The 15,958-nt window shown below is 37.9% G+C and overlaps 1 protein-coding gene across 5 annotated transcripts in view; it reads right to left on the minus strand.

Moving 5' to 3' along the window:
- LOC117409213 (chromodomain-helicase-DNA-binding protein 1) overlaps positions 1-15,000 on the minus strand; it is a 31,033-nt gene extending 16,033 nt beyond the window's left edge. The window contains exons 1-12 of one of the 5 annotated variants that reach the window (XM_034014875.3): positions 14,524-15,000; positions 12,760-12,948; positions 7,860-8,064; positions 7,503-7,613; positions 7,325-7,395; positions 6,511-6,675; positions 4,271-4,536; positions 3,930-4,155; positions 3,486-3,586; positions 2,856-3,034; positions 2,394-2,518; positions 563-779 (exon numbers count right to left, since the gene is read on the minus strand). In XM_034014875.3, coding sequence (XP_033870766.3) covers positions 563-779; positions 2,394-2,518; positions 2,856-3,034; positions 3,486-3,586; positions 3,930-4,155; positions 4,271-4,536; positions 6,511-6,675; positions 7,325-7,395; positions 7,503-7,613; positions 7,860-8,064; positions 12,760-12,812 — 1,719 coding nt within the window. In that variant the 5' untranslated portion in view covers positions 12,813-12,948; positions 14,524-15,000. The other 4 variants (XM_034014878.3, XM_034014876.3, XM_034014879.3 and 1 more) reach the window with 4 other exon arrangements.
- Positions 15,001-15,958: the final 958 nt, after the last annotated feature.

The raw sequence follows: 15,958 nt of genomic DNA on the forward strand, positions 1-15,958 counted from the left end.
GTGTTGGTGGTAATTTTTGTGGCACATATGTAAAAAAATATTGTCTGTAAATTACTCGAAATTCCCACCCCTAATCACTGTCGCCTCGAGAACTAAATTACAGTGCATCCCCTACTGTTGCTGTACATACAAAATAAGAGCCATCAGTTTCATGAAAAAGTGGACCACCACACACATACCGGACTGGTTCCTCCAAATATGTTTAGATTCTGGTACTCTCAATAACTTGTGCTTTTCAATGTCCTAAGTAAATTTCACCACATTTGACCAAGCAGTTCCAAAACCCAAGGATAGTCTTAGGTCAGTAAACCGACTCCAAAAAAGTAGGATTTTGGAAAGATGTGATTGTTACTGCTGTTTATCAGTTTTTTTTTTTTTATATGTACTTGGTTCAAAATCAATGTTACTTTTTTTTAGTTCTCTATAGCATAATAGCAGCCATATGTAGAACTAATATTTCACTATATGCCAGTCAGGGATGATCAAGCACATGTAAACAATCCATCGAAACAAAGTTTACATCTACAGTTTTAGCTTAATGAAGAAAGGCCGTCAGTCATACCATGCTTCTGCTGTTTATGTCGCCCAGGTAAACCGCTACGTTCATCATAGGAGCCCATAACTGAATTTCTCTTTGCCACGAAGTAAGAGTAGAGAGGGGTACCACCACCAGGAAAGGGCCATAGAGCTGATGCTCATGGAACAGATAGTTCAGGAAGGAGATAGTTTGAATGGTTTTTCCAAGACCCATTTCATCTGCAAGGATGCAACTATTGCCCCTGAAAAAAAAAAAAAACAAAAAAAAAAGGTCAGTAACATTCCCTGCCAAGAATAAAAAAAAAGCAGCATCAGTATTATCAAAAGCTAGGTCACTATGCCCTACACAGACATCCGATTGGTTATCACAACCAATCAAGTGGCAGAAGTCAAGCTACAAGTTTTCACAATAAGCTGTTATACAGGGTGCCAAATGTTGGTACTGGCAAAGAACAAGGCTGGATCACATGGTTAACTGTGAGTGTTAACATCACTAAATGATGCTGAATGAATGAGCCGAGGCCTATTCATGGGATAAATATGTTGTAACAAAGTCAATATTTGGGGGTATTATCCACTTCTCTGGCAAGAGGGGAAGAGGAAACAAGTATGTAGACTACGGCTGCTACGATTAAATGGAAAATCGATTTTTCAATCGATTCCATTCCACATTATATACATAGACAAATACTGGATAAACGATTTAAATCACATTTTTGTAACGCGCATAGTTAATAACATTATTTAAGTTTATCAACGAAACTGCACCGAACGCCCTGCCTTGCTATTTACAGTAAAGACAAGCAGTGGTCGTGTTCCTGCTTAAGTGTTTTGAAAATGCTGTGTAAGTATGTGCCCTGTGTGTATTCCATGTAAACAAAAAAGCACGCTGCCTCGGAACCAGAGCAGGTCAACAGGCTTGTATTCCTGGCAAACAACATGTAAATAAATTGTGCACATTGAAGAAAACTGACTGTATATAGTTTGCGCTGTTTGAAAATGAACCGTTAAACCTGCGCTTCCTGATTGATGACCCAATCTAGTGGATGCAAGCACAATCAGCGGCGTCCACAGCAGACAAAACATTTTTATGCCAGCAATCCTACAGCCCTACGTGCAAAGCTATATTACAGTTAATTACCCCTCGCATCCCATTGTTCTGCACAAGCTTTTACTGAACAGCAATGACATTAAAATAATCATGTCTCGGGGGGGGGGGGGGGGGGGGGGGGGGGGGGGGGGCATAAGGAAACAAGCTGGCTGTTACTGAATCAGCACACAGAGAATAACACGGACATTTGCAGAGCTTTTTGGAAATGTTATAGTAATAAAATAATGACTTGGATCGCATTATTGAGGAGTTTGGTGATAAAACGAGTGATCAGGAGATGATCGATCGGTATGTACGACTATTATTATTATTTATTTCTTAGCATATGTGAAAGCTATAGTGAACGAAAGGGTGGGGCGGGGCTGGAGATGCCTAGTGAGTGCTTTGTTGATATGCAGGGCCTTTTAAACCTGTTTAACTGTGGAAAAAAAATCCTTTTAAACAGCGCGTCTAAAATGAACTGCGCGTGTGAAAATAAATTGGACCTGACACGCACTTAATAAATGGACTGCAAAGGGTTAATATCGAAGGGACTGCATGTACACAACAGTGTGTAGATTGACATGTAAGTTTTTGATAATAGTTGCTTGAGGTTAATTCCTGAAATAAGTACACACAGGTTATGACGCAAAACTAGAACAAGCACAAAGAAGGAGACCTTCAACACTAAACTCTGACTACCTTACCTAAGATAACATTAATATTAGTATTAAAATCGGGGTAAAATGTTAGGCAAGTGACTTACTTGCACCATGAGTGTGCCATCCAGTTTAAACTGTCCAGCTGGTAATCGCGGAGCTCTAATCCATCACCACCAATGTAAGAGGGCTGCTTCTTCATGGGAACAAACCTGGGTCTCTGTTTTAACACCTGGTAGAGAAATTATACACACACAAAATGTTTCAACATACAAATTCAACAGTTGTAAAAATGAAATGCTAAGGATGCTTTTAACACTGCTTTTGAATTTGTTGCACTGCCAATTTGTAAATCAGGGCACTTGCATATGAACTGGCTTGCACTACCTATCTTCTGATAGAGCAATTTCTTATTGTACAATTTTAGCATTCAGCACATATTTTAGCTTGAGGAACATGTTTCATGGTCTAACAATGTACTATGAAAAACTGTTTATGTACCCTCAAATGCCTAACAAACATAAGTTATATTGTAAGAAGTCAGACACTGAAATCTGCAAGCACTTTACCTTACAGTCTTTGAAGGGAATGGTTTTTGACTGGTTTCTGCTCATGTAATCATCAATACATTTCTGAAATTTCCTTGAAATTAGAGCACCGTCCTCCCAGCTGCATTCAGAATATGAAAGGCCTTGCCATTTGCAGAAATAGTCTGGATAACCAGCCGCCGATTTTTGATTAGAATGAGCTGCCAATGGAAGAAAATTGTAATGCAACCAATCAACTGCTTTGAAAGAACTACATCTTGCTAAAATAATGTGGTTAATTTTATAAGTGCCAACCTTAACCATTGCATTAATTTTGGATTTCAGGAACAAAAATGTTAGACCAAAATAGATGATCTTACTGTACAACTTCCTGATGAATTGAGTTACCTATCTGAAGAATTTACTGTTTACCAATCTTGCATAAATATATGATTAAACTGAAAAAGTATGTAAGCTTCCTAAATAAATTAAATGAAGGAAGCATTTGACATAATGTTTGAGTCATTAATTCTTTAAAAAAACAGTTCAACGTGGAGTGCACTGTTTAACTGTGTTCCCTAAAGTGACGAGTGGCTTCTTAAACTGGGGGTGGCATTTAAAGAAAGTCTTTTTTTATGAATAGCTCTGTACAGCTTTCACATTTTTACTCACCAATTATTCTCTCCACAATTTGGTATTGAGAATGCAAGTCATCAAGAAGCTCCTGCTGACAGTTGAAATATTCAACATCTTCAGGAGATGATGTTTTCATCCTTTAAAACAAAATACAAGTAAATATATAAGAATGCATTTTAGAAAATATTGTTTGATGAGGCAGCCCATGTGTAGCATCATAAGATAAATCATAAGACAAAGGGAGGTAGGTTTTAAATGGCACTAGTAATATTACTATTACGTATTCTCTCTGTGTGGGGGGGGAGTAACTGGGTTAAAGGTGTTTATAAAAAAAAAGTATAGTGTGTTTAAAGCTTTATAGTATTAAAAAAGAGGGTGCAAAGCAGTATGATATTCTACTATTAAATACAGTGATTTAAAAAAGGGCAGTTAAATGTACTTTACCTGTGAATTTATCTGCAATTCTAAATTAATACTTACCATCGTTTCATTTCCTGATTCTTTTTCTTAAAGTTATCTAGTTTTTTCATGCCTCTGACATTTTGCTGCTTGAGGGTCTCTTCGGTCTCCCAGGTGTTGTGAATGTGAGACCATCCTTTCCATTTAATCAGATACTGATTGTCTCCAGGGTCTTTGCCTGGTACAAAGTTAGAATTTGGATCACCATCTGCCTCCACTGCATATACAGTTGTGGTTGCACCAGTAGCTTTAAATAAAAATAAAAAAGGCACAGTTAGTATTCCACAAGTAAGTTTTGGCTTCTACAAGAGAGACAAATTAAAACGTGCATGACATAGCATTATTAATTTAGTTAAGCATACCTCCTCTCCTCCCAAACCTCATCTCCATCACTTTTTCCAATGTTTCAAATTCATCATCTTCAGGAGGAGGAACATCTTCACCACACACTTCCACCAAATCATCAGAATCCGTCTTCATTTCATCATCCTCTTTGTAGCTCACGTTTACAGTGGCCTGACGACGGGGACCCTTCTTGTCATAATCATCGTCATCATCATCATCTGAGGAACCCATTGGTGGCTTCTTTTTCTGAGCTTTGCCTTTTTTACCATTTCTTACATTTATCCTTTAAAACAATCAAGTTTAATATATAATCTGTTATATGGTTGGGAAAAACACATAAAATCACATTCATAATTATATTGGCGAATAACTGTCAATTACGTTATAGTATACTTGGTGTTCCGCATTTTTGGTTTAACACATTTTTCTGAGTTTATTTTACATATACAGTAATCAGTCGTATCTGCCCATCACATATCCGCCTTAACCATTTATCCGAGAGATTGTAGATCCTACCAAAGTTTTCGTACACTGTGTTGTATGCGCTCTGTGCGCTGCCATTGCTGGTAGTGTCCCAGGAGCTGTTCAGTGTGTTGATATGTAAATAAATCCTGTTTGCCTGTGGGGTGTATCAACTTCAACCTCTGTCTCGATCTCCTGCTTGTCACAGCAGAGAATGCACAACCCACACAGCAGACGGCTCCTCTGTCACAAGCATTAACACCCTGTATATTTCTAAACAAGGGATTTAGGGGAGCTCCCTAATAAAAGCTGAATCTCAAAACAGTAATTGTGTGAATATAGTAATTGTTACAGCTGTGTATAATGGCATTTCAAATAAGATTAATTTATCCAACAGTCAAATACACGAGGTATTACTGTATTAAAAAAATGGATATAAATTGGTAAAAATGTGTTAATGGAAACATCAGTAAAAATCTCAGTACACGCACTTCACATGTGGAATAGGAGGCGTAGCAGTTCTGGTTTCTGATTAAGTTTAATGTCCCTGGGATGTATGATAAAACAGAATATGTGCAAATCGAGGACATATTTCCCTAAGTTACCTGGTACTTTGCAAACGTTCGGGCAATCGCTGTGCTGACAGAGCTAATATCTGCAGAAGGTATGAACGTGACATCAGCACAAAACAAGCCACGTTTTGAGTTCCATAAGTTTACCAACTAAAGCATCATCATTTTCTGTCAAATATTTATGATTAAGATTGTCGGCGTTACGCAGTGTTTAGCTGGTGGACAGTACTGTCGCACAAATGCATACCTCTCTGCAATAAACAGTGGCTGTCCAGCAAAGCACAGAGCTCTGACAAACTCATTAACACAGTAATTCTGTGCTCTCTTATTAAAATGTGTGTAAAAGCAGCAGAAATGGATTGCTTGTCTCTCTTTTTCTTGTTTTAGTTTAATGTGTCGCTTACTTTCACTATGTTCTTTTATTCTGTCTGTTTGAACATCCTCTGCCTTATCTGGCCCACTTCTGATATTTGGCTTTTTGTATACTTCGAAATGTCGTTTTCTTTTGAATATTCATAAAGTGATTTTCATTTCCTCCCCATTCCTCATCCACTGAAAACATGATATTTTCATGTAAGTATTTCAATTTAGTTTTTGATCAAGCAAGTTACTACGCCCACCAAAATCGGGCTTTGACTGGCCATTGGCCAACAGAATCAGGTGATAATGTGTTTGTGAACAGAGAACCAATCACGTGCAATGTTTGAACATTATTTGATCCTCTGTCTAAACCTACGTGCTGTATCCTAGGATACAGTGTAGAGCTGCTTATTACAATGTCCGAGTGAAAATAAAAAGGCATTTTATTCAAAATATTGTGTATTTCCTAAAAAATAGTACCGGGAAAATACAGAATAGTAGACTAAAAATCAGGTATAAATCAGTAAAAACTGAGGTTCAGTTAAAAAAAAAAAAAAAAAAAATCCTGTAATTTCAGTTCAGAATAAACCAGACATGCAGAAAACGAAATATACTGCAACAGAATTGTTGCAATTAGTTAGTGTGTATGCGAGGTTCATAATGCAAAGCTGTAATAGTTATTTCTATATTTCTGGTGGGGTAAAGTGGCTTCATAACCATTGCCTGAAATTTTACAAATGCCATGGACAAACCCTTCAAAACAGATTTCTGTAACACTCTTCCCAACACCAATGAAAGTCTAATAACTTTGTTATAAAAAGTGTTTACAGGGATAAAGTGCAAAAAGAAAGGTGCAGATTTACCTGTTTGGGGGCTTTCTGCTTTTAACTTTGTGATTAGGCTCGAAGTCCGATACACTCTCATCGCTGTTTCCACCTTGATCATCTGAAGAGTCAGAACCAGAATCTGACCCAGAATTCGATCCAGACCTGGACTCTGGCCTGGAATCAGACAAATGCCAGTCCTCACTAAAAACAAATAATTTAGGTTTACAGTACTTTATTACTTTTAACAGCAAACCCGTATTCCTTGGGAGGGATTCTGGTAAACAGCCAAGTTTAAAATGTCACCAGTGCTGTAAGTTTAGAATTTGTTTATTCAAACATTGTCACAGTATAGTATTTATTTTATTAAACAAAACACTCTAGGCTTGACTGTTACTAACCAAGCAAAAAAGTCAAGAGTAAATCTGTTACATATCTTTGTCCTCAACCATACGATAACTGCACTGCCAAACCACACCACTGAAATCCAGTTTTCTCTTTATATTCTACTTGTTTTACCATCCGTCACTATTAAACACTCAATAGTGCTGAATTTCACGACCAGGCCAGCTTCCTCTTAAACACAGGAACTCAAGAGCAGTCAGTGAGCTACTAGACTCTGGCGGATAAAGGCCAGCCAGCAGGGTTCACTGTAGTGCGATGAGAAGCAGTCCCTGTCTTTTTTCCTCCCTAATCCACGGGAGCACCAGAGCCAATGCGACGCTCCCTTCCGAATCCCCAGTGAAGACCAGTGACTCTGCACAGCAAGGATGCAAACCTGCGCACCACACGGCTTTACCAAGCGAGTCACTCTGGGACCCCTCCCATTATGAATCTTTAAATATGAACTTACTCTTTACGCTTCTTTTTCCTTTTATTCTGGCTTGAAGAATCATCATCTGATTCATCACTGCTGGACGAATCCTGTGGGGGGGGGGTGGAATTCAGATAAAGTTATTTTATGGGAAAGACCTCACGTCTGGTCATTCAGGTCTTTATGGAAACAAATACATGCAATTTGTTGAGGTTACCTCATCTGATCCACTGTCTGATGAACTCTGCTGTTGCTGTTGCTGCTGTTGCTGTTTCCTGAGCATAGCCGATCGTTGTACAGCCAAGATACTTGGATTTGATTTCCAAAACTGGAGGGAAGATAAATAAATACAAAACATAAAAATGACAAGCATTTTAACATGTTCAAGCCAGGTGAAAGTAAAATAAAAAACAAGAAAAAAATAAAACACAGTTCACATTATTACGTTCAAAAAACAAAATGTGCCACGACTGTGTGGCGAGCGTCTCCTTCACAGTAGCAAGTTATACCAGATAACACCAACAATGAAAAGAATATATACAACCCCACATAACCCATCAGCAGCTTCTAATACCTCTGCTCCATCTATTTCCGCAGTTTTGTTTTCTTGCTGTTTCTTTTCCTTTGACCCTTCGGACTCCGATTCCGACTGGCTGCCGGAGTCGGAACCACTGCCTGAGTCGCTGCTTCCTGATTGACTGCTGCTTCCATCACTGCTGCTCCCAGAGCTGGAACCTGAACCAGAGCCTGATCCAGAGCCAGATTCCTCATCAGATTGGCTAAAAATACATTTATAATAAAAAGTTACACATACATTTCAGCATCTCTTAGCCAATTTGCGATTATAACAATAAATGAGATCTAGGTCACAGGGTGCATAACCTAAATAACAAGGGCTGTATGCTTTATTAGCTACTATCCCTAGTAAAGCTACTAAGTAACAGGGCTGCTACGATTAAATCAAATCAATTTTTCCATCAATTCCATTCCTCATTATATACGGATATAAATACTGGATAATTGGGGGTTGGCATCTTATAAGGGGTTGGCATCTTATATACATTAAACAAGTACCAGTGCTACAGTTCTACGTCAGCATAAAAAGATATTAGAAAAGACCACAACAAATCACAGAGCAAAAAATAAGTCAAACTAAACTCATCACAGCTGCGATCAGACAGCAGTCCAAATTAAACAAGGACAACAAAGCGCAAATATATAGTCTAGATAAGCGAGTGCTTTGGGTTTTTTTTTCTAAGTATGAACGTGTCCATATAGTTATCAAATGTATTTAACAGAAATTAAAAGTATTTGAGAATTAATTGTTTAATGTTTTTTTTAATAAATCAGTTTTATTAAAAACATAAAAGAACTAATTTATGTGGGCGGTACAATCATTGGTATTTATATGAACGATTATCATTTGTGTGCCCAATTAATCGATTGCTATTTGGAGGCTTAACTGACAGCCCTACTAAGTAGTAATACCTATAACACTACTAGTGTTACTGGCTTATACAGCACTTGCCCGTTACTGAAATTTGACGGGTAAAAATAAAGACATTGTAGGGACTGCAATACATTCTCATGATGTCATAACAGATCATATACCGTAAATGTCTGCATCATGCTTTGCTTGTGTACGGAGTTGTGGCAGCGTGCCCTGCCCATGTCTGTATTATGTGTTACATGTCGCGTGTGGTGTGTTAATGTTGGTGTATAGGTATTGGTGCACGGGATATAAATAGGTCTGTGTAGCACAAGTGATTTAAAATATATAGTTGTATTTAGGCACGTGCAGATAAAGTATGTAATAGTGCATGAGCACAGGGATTGCACAAATTAGTTCACGTGCTGGGATTCAAGTGAATAATTAATTTGTAATTGAATCCCGGCACAACTGTATATATAGAGACACAAAGCACTCACTCACTCACTCGGGGTTGGGTGTTCGGTGAGGAGAGAATGGGAGAGAATGGGAGAGAGAGGAGAGAATTTAAAATACTAATAACAATTGCTATTGCATGCTGGTAGGACCAGCACGACACTTGTTTGTTTATTTTGACTCACCGTGTTGTTTCGTTTCGTCTGTTTGTCTGTATTTGTTTTGGCCACCACGCAGTTTTATTTTACAAAGTGTTTTGTTTAATGTCATAGCGGCTCAGTTTAAACCCCAGTCTGCTGTGTTGTGCTGATGTCACCCTGTTACAGGAGTATTAGATTCTGGGAATATATATGGGTGTGTCTGTCATTTCTTTATCTGTATGATCACAATAAGTTATTCCACATACTACAAGTCAATAATTAGAATATGCTTTATCTTGGTACCAATTGTTTACCTCCGAGTCATCAATTCCACTTATTAAACTATTCATTTCCATGTCTTATCCTGCACATACTGATGTGTCATGGTCTTCAACTCTTTCTTTATACTGTACTGACAGCTCCAATTCTGAATTTACAGTCGTGGTAAGAGATGCAATAACATAGCTAAAGCTGACAGGCAACTTCTACAACCACTTCCCAGGGTAAATGTAAACTAACTTGGAATAGGCTACTTGCATTGTGGTTTGCAAGACATGGTCCGGAACATGCCTAATAAGTGTAGCCTAGTCTCTATATAGCAGAAACTTACTGGTCTTGTGACCTCATTATGGCACAACACCATATGCTCACCTGCTTTTTCATATATACATGTCTAAACTAAATTTAATGTATTGAGGAAAAGGATAAGACATCAATATTGGACTAATGCCAAGCCAAATATTTGTCTGGCAATGGATCCATCCCAATACAGAAGTTTGATCAGTAAAGTATGTGATTAAAATGAGGAGCACCATGCCTTTTAAATCTATACAACTCTAGCATTCATACACCACTATAAGTGTCATTCTATACCATGGAAAAACAGGCCACAACCACAGAATATAGAACAGAGTTTCATAACAAATGCAGGTGTCAAACTGACAAGGGGTCCCTAGATACAACCTTTATTAGCCCAATCAATCAGAGAGCACAAGGCATGCAAAAGTAGGTAACCCTGACAATACTGTGGCTTAGATCCCAATAACCTCAAGACTGGCTGCAAGGAATTACAAGAAAGCGGTCTATTGAATAAGCTGAAGATAAAATAGTAAATATATTCTGTTTCGTACATTCCTTCACCAAAGGATGACATTTTGAATGTATAGTATATCTAACTAAAAAGCAACCAATATACCAACGTTAGCTAAGTAAATTTCAAGTGATTTGAAAATCTGCAATGCTAAGAGTTTACAAGCAGTTCTATATGATCTAAATCAAATAAAACATCACAGGTTAAACTGAATATGGTAAGAATTTCAAAGTACATTTTCTCCATGACCAGTGAAAATTAGTCACTTGCCACAGCAACTTACATTAAAAGAACAAGATTCATAGTCAGTTTCACCTGGAGAAAATCTCCTTATACATGAATCTGCCAGTCTTGCCATCTATATCTTACTCCGGTGCTTTTTCAATTGGCACCCTGCTCCGTAATCTGGTCAAGCAGATGCAAACTCATACAGATCTGATCTCAAACTAAAATACACACCTATCACAAAAAGAAACTCAGGCACATATGCTCTCTTGCTCATCACAATCCACTGTTATCTAATAGGACTGTACTAATTAAAACATCATACTCCAATCCATCCAAAATACTGTTGCTCTTACAAACTGATGATTTGAGGGACATACAAATATACTGTTTATTAACAGTGCTTAGAGGATGGTTTCAAACTACATGTCTGAAAATAGATTGACAATCACACAGCTTTTTAGTAGGTAGACTACACATTTACATATTTTTGAACACTTCAAACACTTGTTCCTTTCAACTGGCAAATGTATTGAAACCCCCAATTTCAGTGCTCTCCTCCCATCTCCCACCTTCTGTCTAATTTCAAATGGCACAAATGTCTTTTGATGTACCCTTTGTTTTTACTGAGGTTTATTTAAATCTACCAAGTACTTGTACTTGAAGTTTGTTAGACTCGTGTAACAATCAATACTGCATTTTAGGAACTTATCTGACACCACATTGGAAACTTAAAAAAAGGACATTTCTGTAGTCCAGACCATTTGTGTGAACAGGTCTAAAGAAACAGTGGTATTTAGATCACGCTAATTTGTAACAAAATAGATAAACATTTTTAATTAAGGCAAAAAAAAAGTAATCCTTATGTTTTCAAATAACAAATGATGTTGGTGCTTGAACATTTACTGTAGGTTACAGTTTTTTTATACATTGTTGCCAAAAAAAAGCAAAACTAAAATGACAAAACATGTCACAAACTAAATCAGATCATCCTTCAGATTTAAGGTTTTGGAGCATGCTGGCAATGTGTATAGGCTGTGGAATAAAAACAGGCCATTGGCTTCACTCTAAATCACACTGGTATTAACTATTTGATGTGCAGGTATGAATATGTTTTGAAATTCGTACTGGCAACCAATTGACTGTTGAATAGGTACATTAGTACAGAATAACTTATGTTAAGTCAGTTCTTAGTTTATCTGCACCACACATTTGGTGAATATTACAAACAAACAGCAAATTAGTTCAATTGGCTTTTACACGAACTGGGATAGAAGACAAAAGTGCCTGTCTATCAAGAACAAATAACTGCAATACCAATATTTAAAAAAAAAATGTTGTGTTGAAAATGTTTTGTTTATCAAAGAATTATCCAGGGTCCAACATTATAAAAACAACCCATCAGAGCATTCAGCTCAACAGCCAAACAGAGCATACAACTAGATACCCAACACCACCCAACACAAATGTAATTGTTTTGCTTGATATTGTTAATGTGTTGTGTTCTCTTTGTTTATGTCTACAGATTTCTATTTAAAAAGGGTGAGTGTTAATAAAATATTATTTGGTCCATGGCAGATAGCTGACAACAATCTCATTTCTCTAGCATTGTACTTAACATGACTTGGCAGGGCAAACTGGGTTGAACATTGGTTCTATGAACATGGATATAAGTTTGAGATGAGATTTGAAGGCGACGCCTGTTGAATTGAAAACAGGTGACTAATGTGTTATCCACAAAAAAAAAATTAAAAATAGCACACTGTCACCTATCAATAGACAGTTCTTTGTAGAGCTTTCCAGAAAATAGATTTTTCAAGAAAGGCTTGTTCAATTCTAGAGGGCTTTAATTCCAGGTCCTGCAAAAACAATGCCTGATGAAATACTAAACTGGGTAATGGCATCACAACTGAATACAACCAGCTGAAATACCATGCCACCTATTCCTTGAAACAAACTGTGTTAAGCTGACCAACTACAGAGCATGGTTTTAACCCATGACTGGCCATAATATCAGTGCTTTCCCTATCAGCCATCTGATCACCAGGTATGGCAAACAGGCAACATTACATACCTTCAATATGCATAAAGTTCAGTTTTAAAACTAAACGGAAGGTAAAAATAGAAGTCTTACCTTGATTCCCCACTGCTGTTGCTCACACTTTCCTGGTCACTGCGTCCATCCATTTTACAGTTACCACAATTGTGTGTTAAAATTCTTCCTTGTCAGAAGCAATACAAAAGTTTAAAAAGCAAGTCCAGATCACTGCAAACGACACTGATTTTCTGTTCTTTCAGCAACCCTCCAGGAGTATCTGATTATCTATAAAGAGAATTTTACAACTTAGTCAATATATTGGGGACATTTGCTAGGTCAACTTACTTTTCTTTATTGATGAGCCATAAAGTTGTAGTTTGCTTAACTCAACAGTTTGTTTACAGTCTACTGTGAGTACCACTCACGGGAACATACAATGATTGTAGCTGTCAACACACACGTTGTGCACTTGTTCAATTAAGGGCATTTTTTCTGTTTTTCAGTCACTAAGGCAAAAAAAAGATTAAGGATATTTTGAGACAGCAACACATGAGGACTACTTTCTCAAAACGTCAGATGCCTTCTTGTGATGCCCTATTTTGGAATGCGTGTCATTTTCACAATTGCGCTTGAATTATGAATGGATATACTGTGTCAAGATAATTATTTTGTTTTCAATATACTACAGTGTATGTCCCTTATGCCTTTCGTCAATACATTACCCATCTTATAGCTGTATGCACATCTGGGTATGTTACACCACTTATCGTGGTCTCTTAAACTAAAAAAAACACAACTACAACGTTACTGAAAAACAATATTATCTCTCGGGTTTGAACAACTGCAGTAGAAAAACAGTACCAGCGCATTCCCCAGTCTTTGTCCTTACTTTTCCTTATTTCCTTATAAAATCCAGCATGGCTCCCTGACCCAAGACTGCTACTTAGCCCCTATAATAACACGCAAGTCTTTACTTTACAAACACGCTCGTCTGGTGCACAATAATAATATTGCTTCTGTATTGTTTCCCATCCATCCTAGTTTTAAGAAATATTCCAATAAAGTCAAATACATTAAGAGGCAAAATAAAACCAATCCACATCAACCTAGACCCAACTGACCTAAAACAACCCAAAACGCGTAATAAATTCAGGGCCAGTCTAACCTCCATCTCAAAATCTTAAATATAATATAGCATTTTTAAACCGCAAAGGCCCCGATTCGAGGCCTGCAGCGTGCTTGAGTTTCAGCCGGCCTCTCCTGAACAAAGATCCCCGCTGGAGCGTCTCTGCCTCCAGCCTCCAGGCAGCCTGCCGCTCTTCTCCTCGCGCTTGTGTGAGTGAAGAGCTGCGCAGCAAAACCACGAAAAAAATAAAAACCACACTGTGCAAGTGAAAGAGCTGCACAGCAGAATTGATATTTTTGTATTCGTTTTTAAAATACCGCTTAAAAATAAGAAAACAATTAGTTTTTAGCTAATTATAAATAGTAATAATTGCAGCACTTTCTACAATAGAGCTTTTTTTTTTCCTTTTGGACTGATTTCCTCAATGTTTCCCCCTTACAAAAAACACACTACATAATTATATATCTTGATTTGTGGGTGACTAATAATTGATTTCCTGAACCGCCAGCCTTTTCTTTTCCTCGATACTTTAATCCCTTCCGATATTCTCCAAATATTTGCACATCACGCGTTTACTACTAGAACCCATTCCTCCCATCCGTGAAATTCTAGTGCTGTAGTAATGTTAAGTAACTCCTTTCGCTTTAAGAAGGATTGAGATTATAGTGTTCCTGGTTTCAATCAGACCGGCTGTTCTTTTGGTAATTCTCTCTGTCCCGCTTTGCTTTTTGTACCTCCAAAGAGTCGTCTGCCTGACTCTCCGTCCGGCGTCTTGGGTCCTTTTTTTTTGTAACACAAAATTATTTTCTTTGCCAGGTCCCGTTGTGAGCTTCTTCTCTCGATTCGGCTGTTTGGAATCTGTTCTGTGACCCAAGCTCCCCCCTCGTTGCTTCACTCAAAGCAATCAATCAGCCTGAGTTTTTAGGTTTCCTTTCTGTACTAAAAAAATGTGTTTTTTTGGTAATCAAAAGGTTGTTGATTGTATGGAGATCATTTACGAATCCTATCTGCCGGCCTCCGCCATGACGCCGTCGAGCTCACACTCAACCGAACTGGAGTGTGGAAACCCCGGGCAGTGACGTCACAGCCAGCCAGCGCTCACCCGTCTCTGTCTCTGTCTCTCTCTCTCTCTCTCTCTCACTCACACACACACACCACAGTACGGCTGGAGAAGGAGGATGAGGCCGACGGGGGTACAGAAAAAGAGACGCCCTGGACACAGTTGCCAAAATGTTTTTTGCAACACTATTGGTTGTGGCTGCGGAGTGGATTGTAGATTGGAATCACCCTTGGCTCCTGTTCCTACTATGAATTAATTCAAAAGCGAAACTAAAGTTGCCAACCTTGTGGCAAGTGAAACATGCTACATTAGAGTGACAAGATGTGGCTATTTTTAATACAAGTAGGCCTACATACGAATATTTGGGTATGTTGAGTAGCCAACTATATCCTGCCAGTTAATCTTCAAAATACAAAAACGGGACACCTGCCATTTCTTATGTTGGGGAGCGGAGGGGAGTGGAGTGGAGTGTGCTGAATCAAGATGCATATTTTATTTATTGCAAAAATCTTTTGTAGCAAGAGTTTTGCTTTTGTGGATGAAAAAAAGTTAGATGTCTACACTTATTTATTTCAGCATTTTTTTAGTGCAAAACTTCAACAATGCTAATTCAAAAGTATTCATACCCTTTGATGCTATGATATTGTCTACAAGGTGCTAGAAATTTCAATATGATAATGCAGAACCTAATTCTAGAAGAATAGAAAATGCTGGATTGTAGGTGAACATTCTTCGAGAGCATGAAAGGGTTAGGCATAGGATGATTGCTGTCATTACAATAAGTCAATATGGAAAAAAGTAAAGAGCTATCTGAGGACCTTAGGAAGAAATTGTCATAAAACTGGAGAAGGATACAAGATCATTTGATTATCCCAATTTCAACTATTGTTTCTATTATCAAGCACAAGACTCATGGTACTGTCACAACGCTCCCTCGGACTGGAAGAAAGAAGGTTCTTTCACCAAGAACAAGTAGAAGTATGTGAGGAAGGTTAATAACAATCCGAGATTGACTGCCAAAGATATTCAAAGTGAATAGGTTGCAAGTTTCCATTTCAACCATAGGTCGACTATTGCATAGTGAAGGTCTCAATGGTCGCAGGCCAAGG

This window comes from Acipenser ruthenus, chromosome 1 (genome assembly GCF_902713425.1).
Source record: "Acipenser ruthenus chromosome 1, fAciRut3.2 maternal haplotype, whole genome shotgun sequence".
Taxonomy (NCBI): Eukaryota; Metazoa; Chordata; class Actinopteri; order Acipenseriformes; family Acipenseridae; genus Acipenser; species Acipenser ruthenus.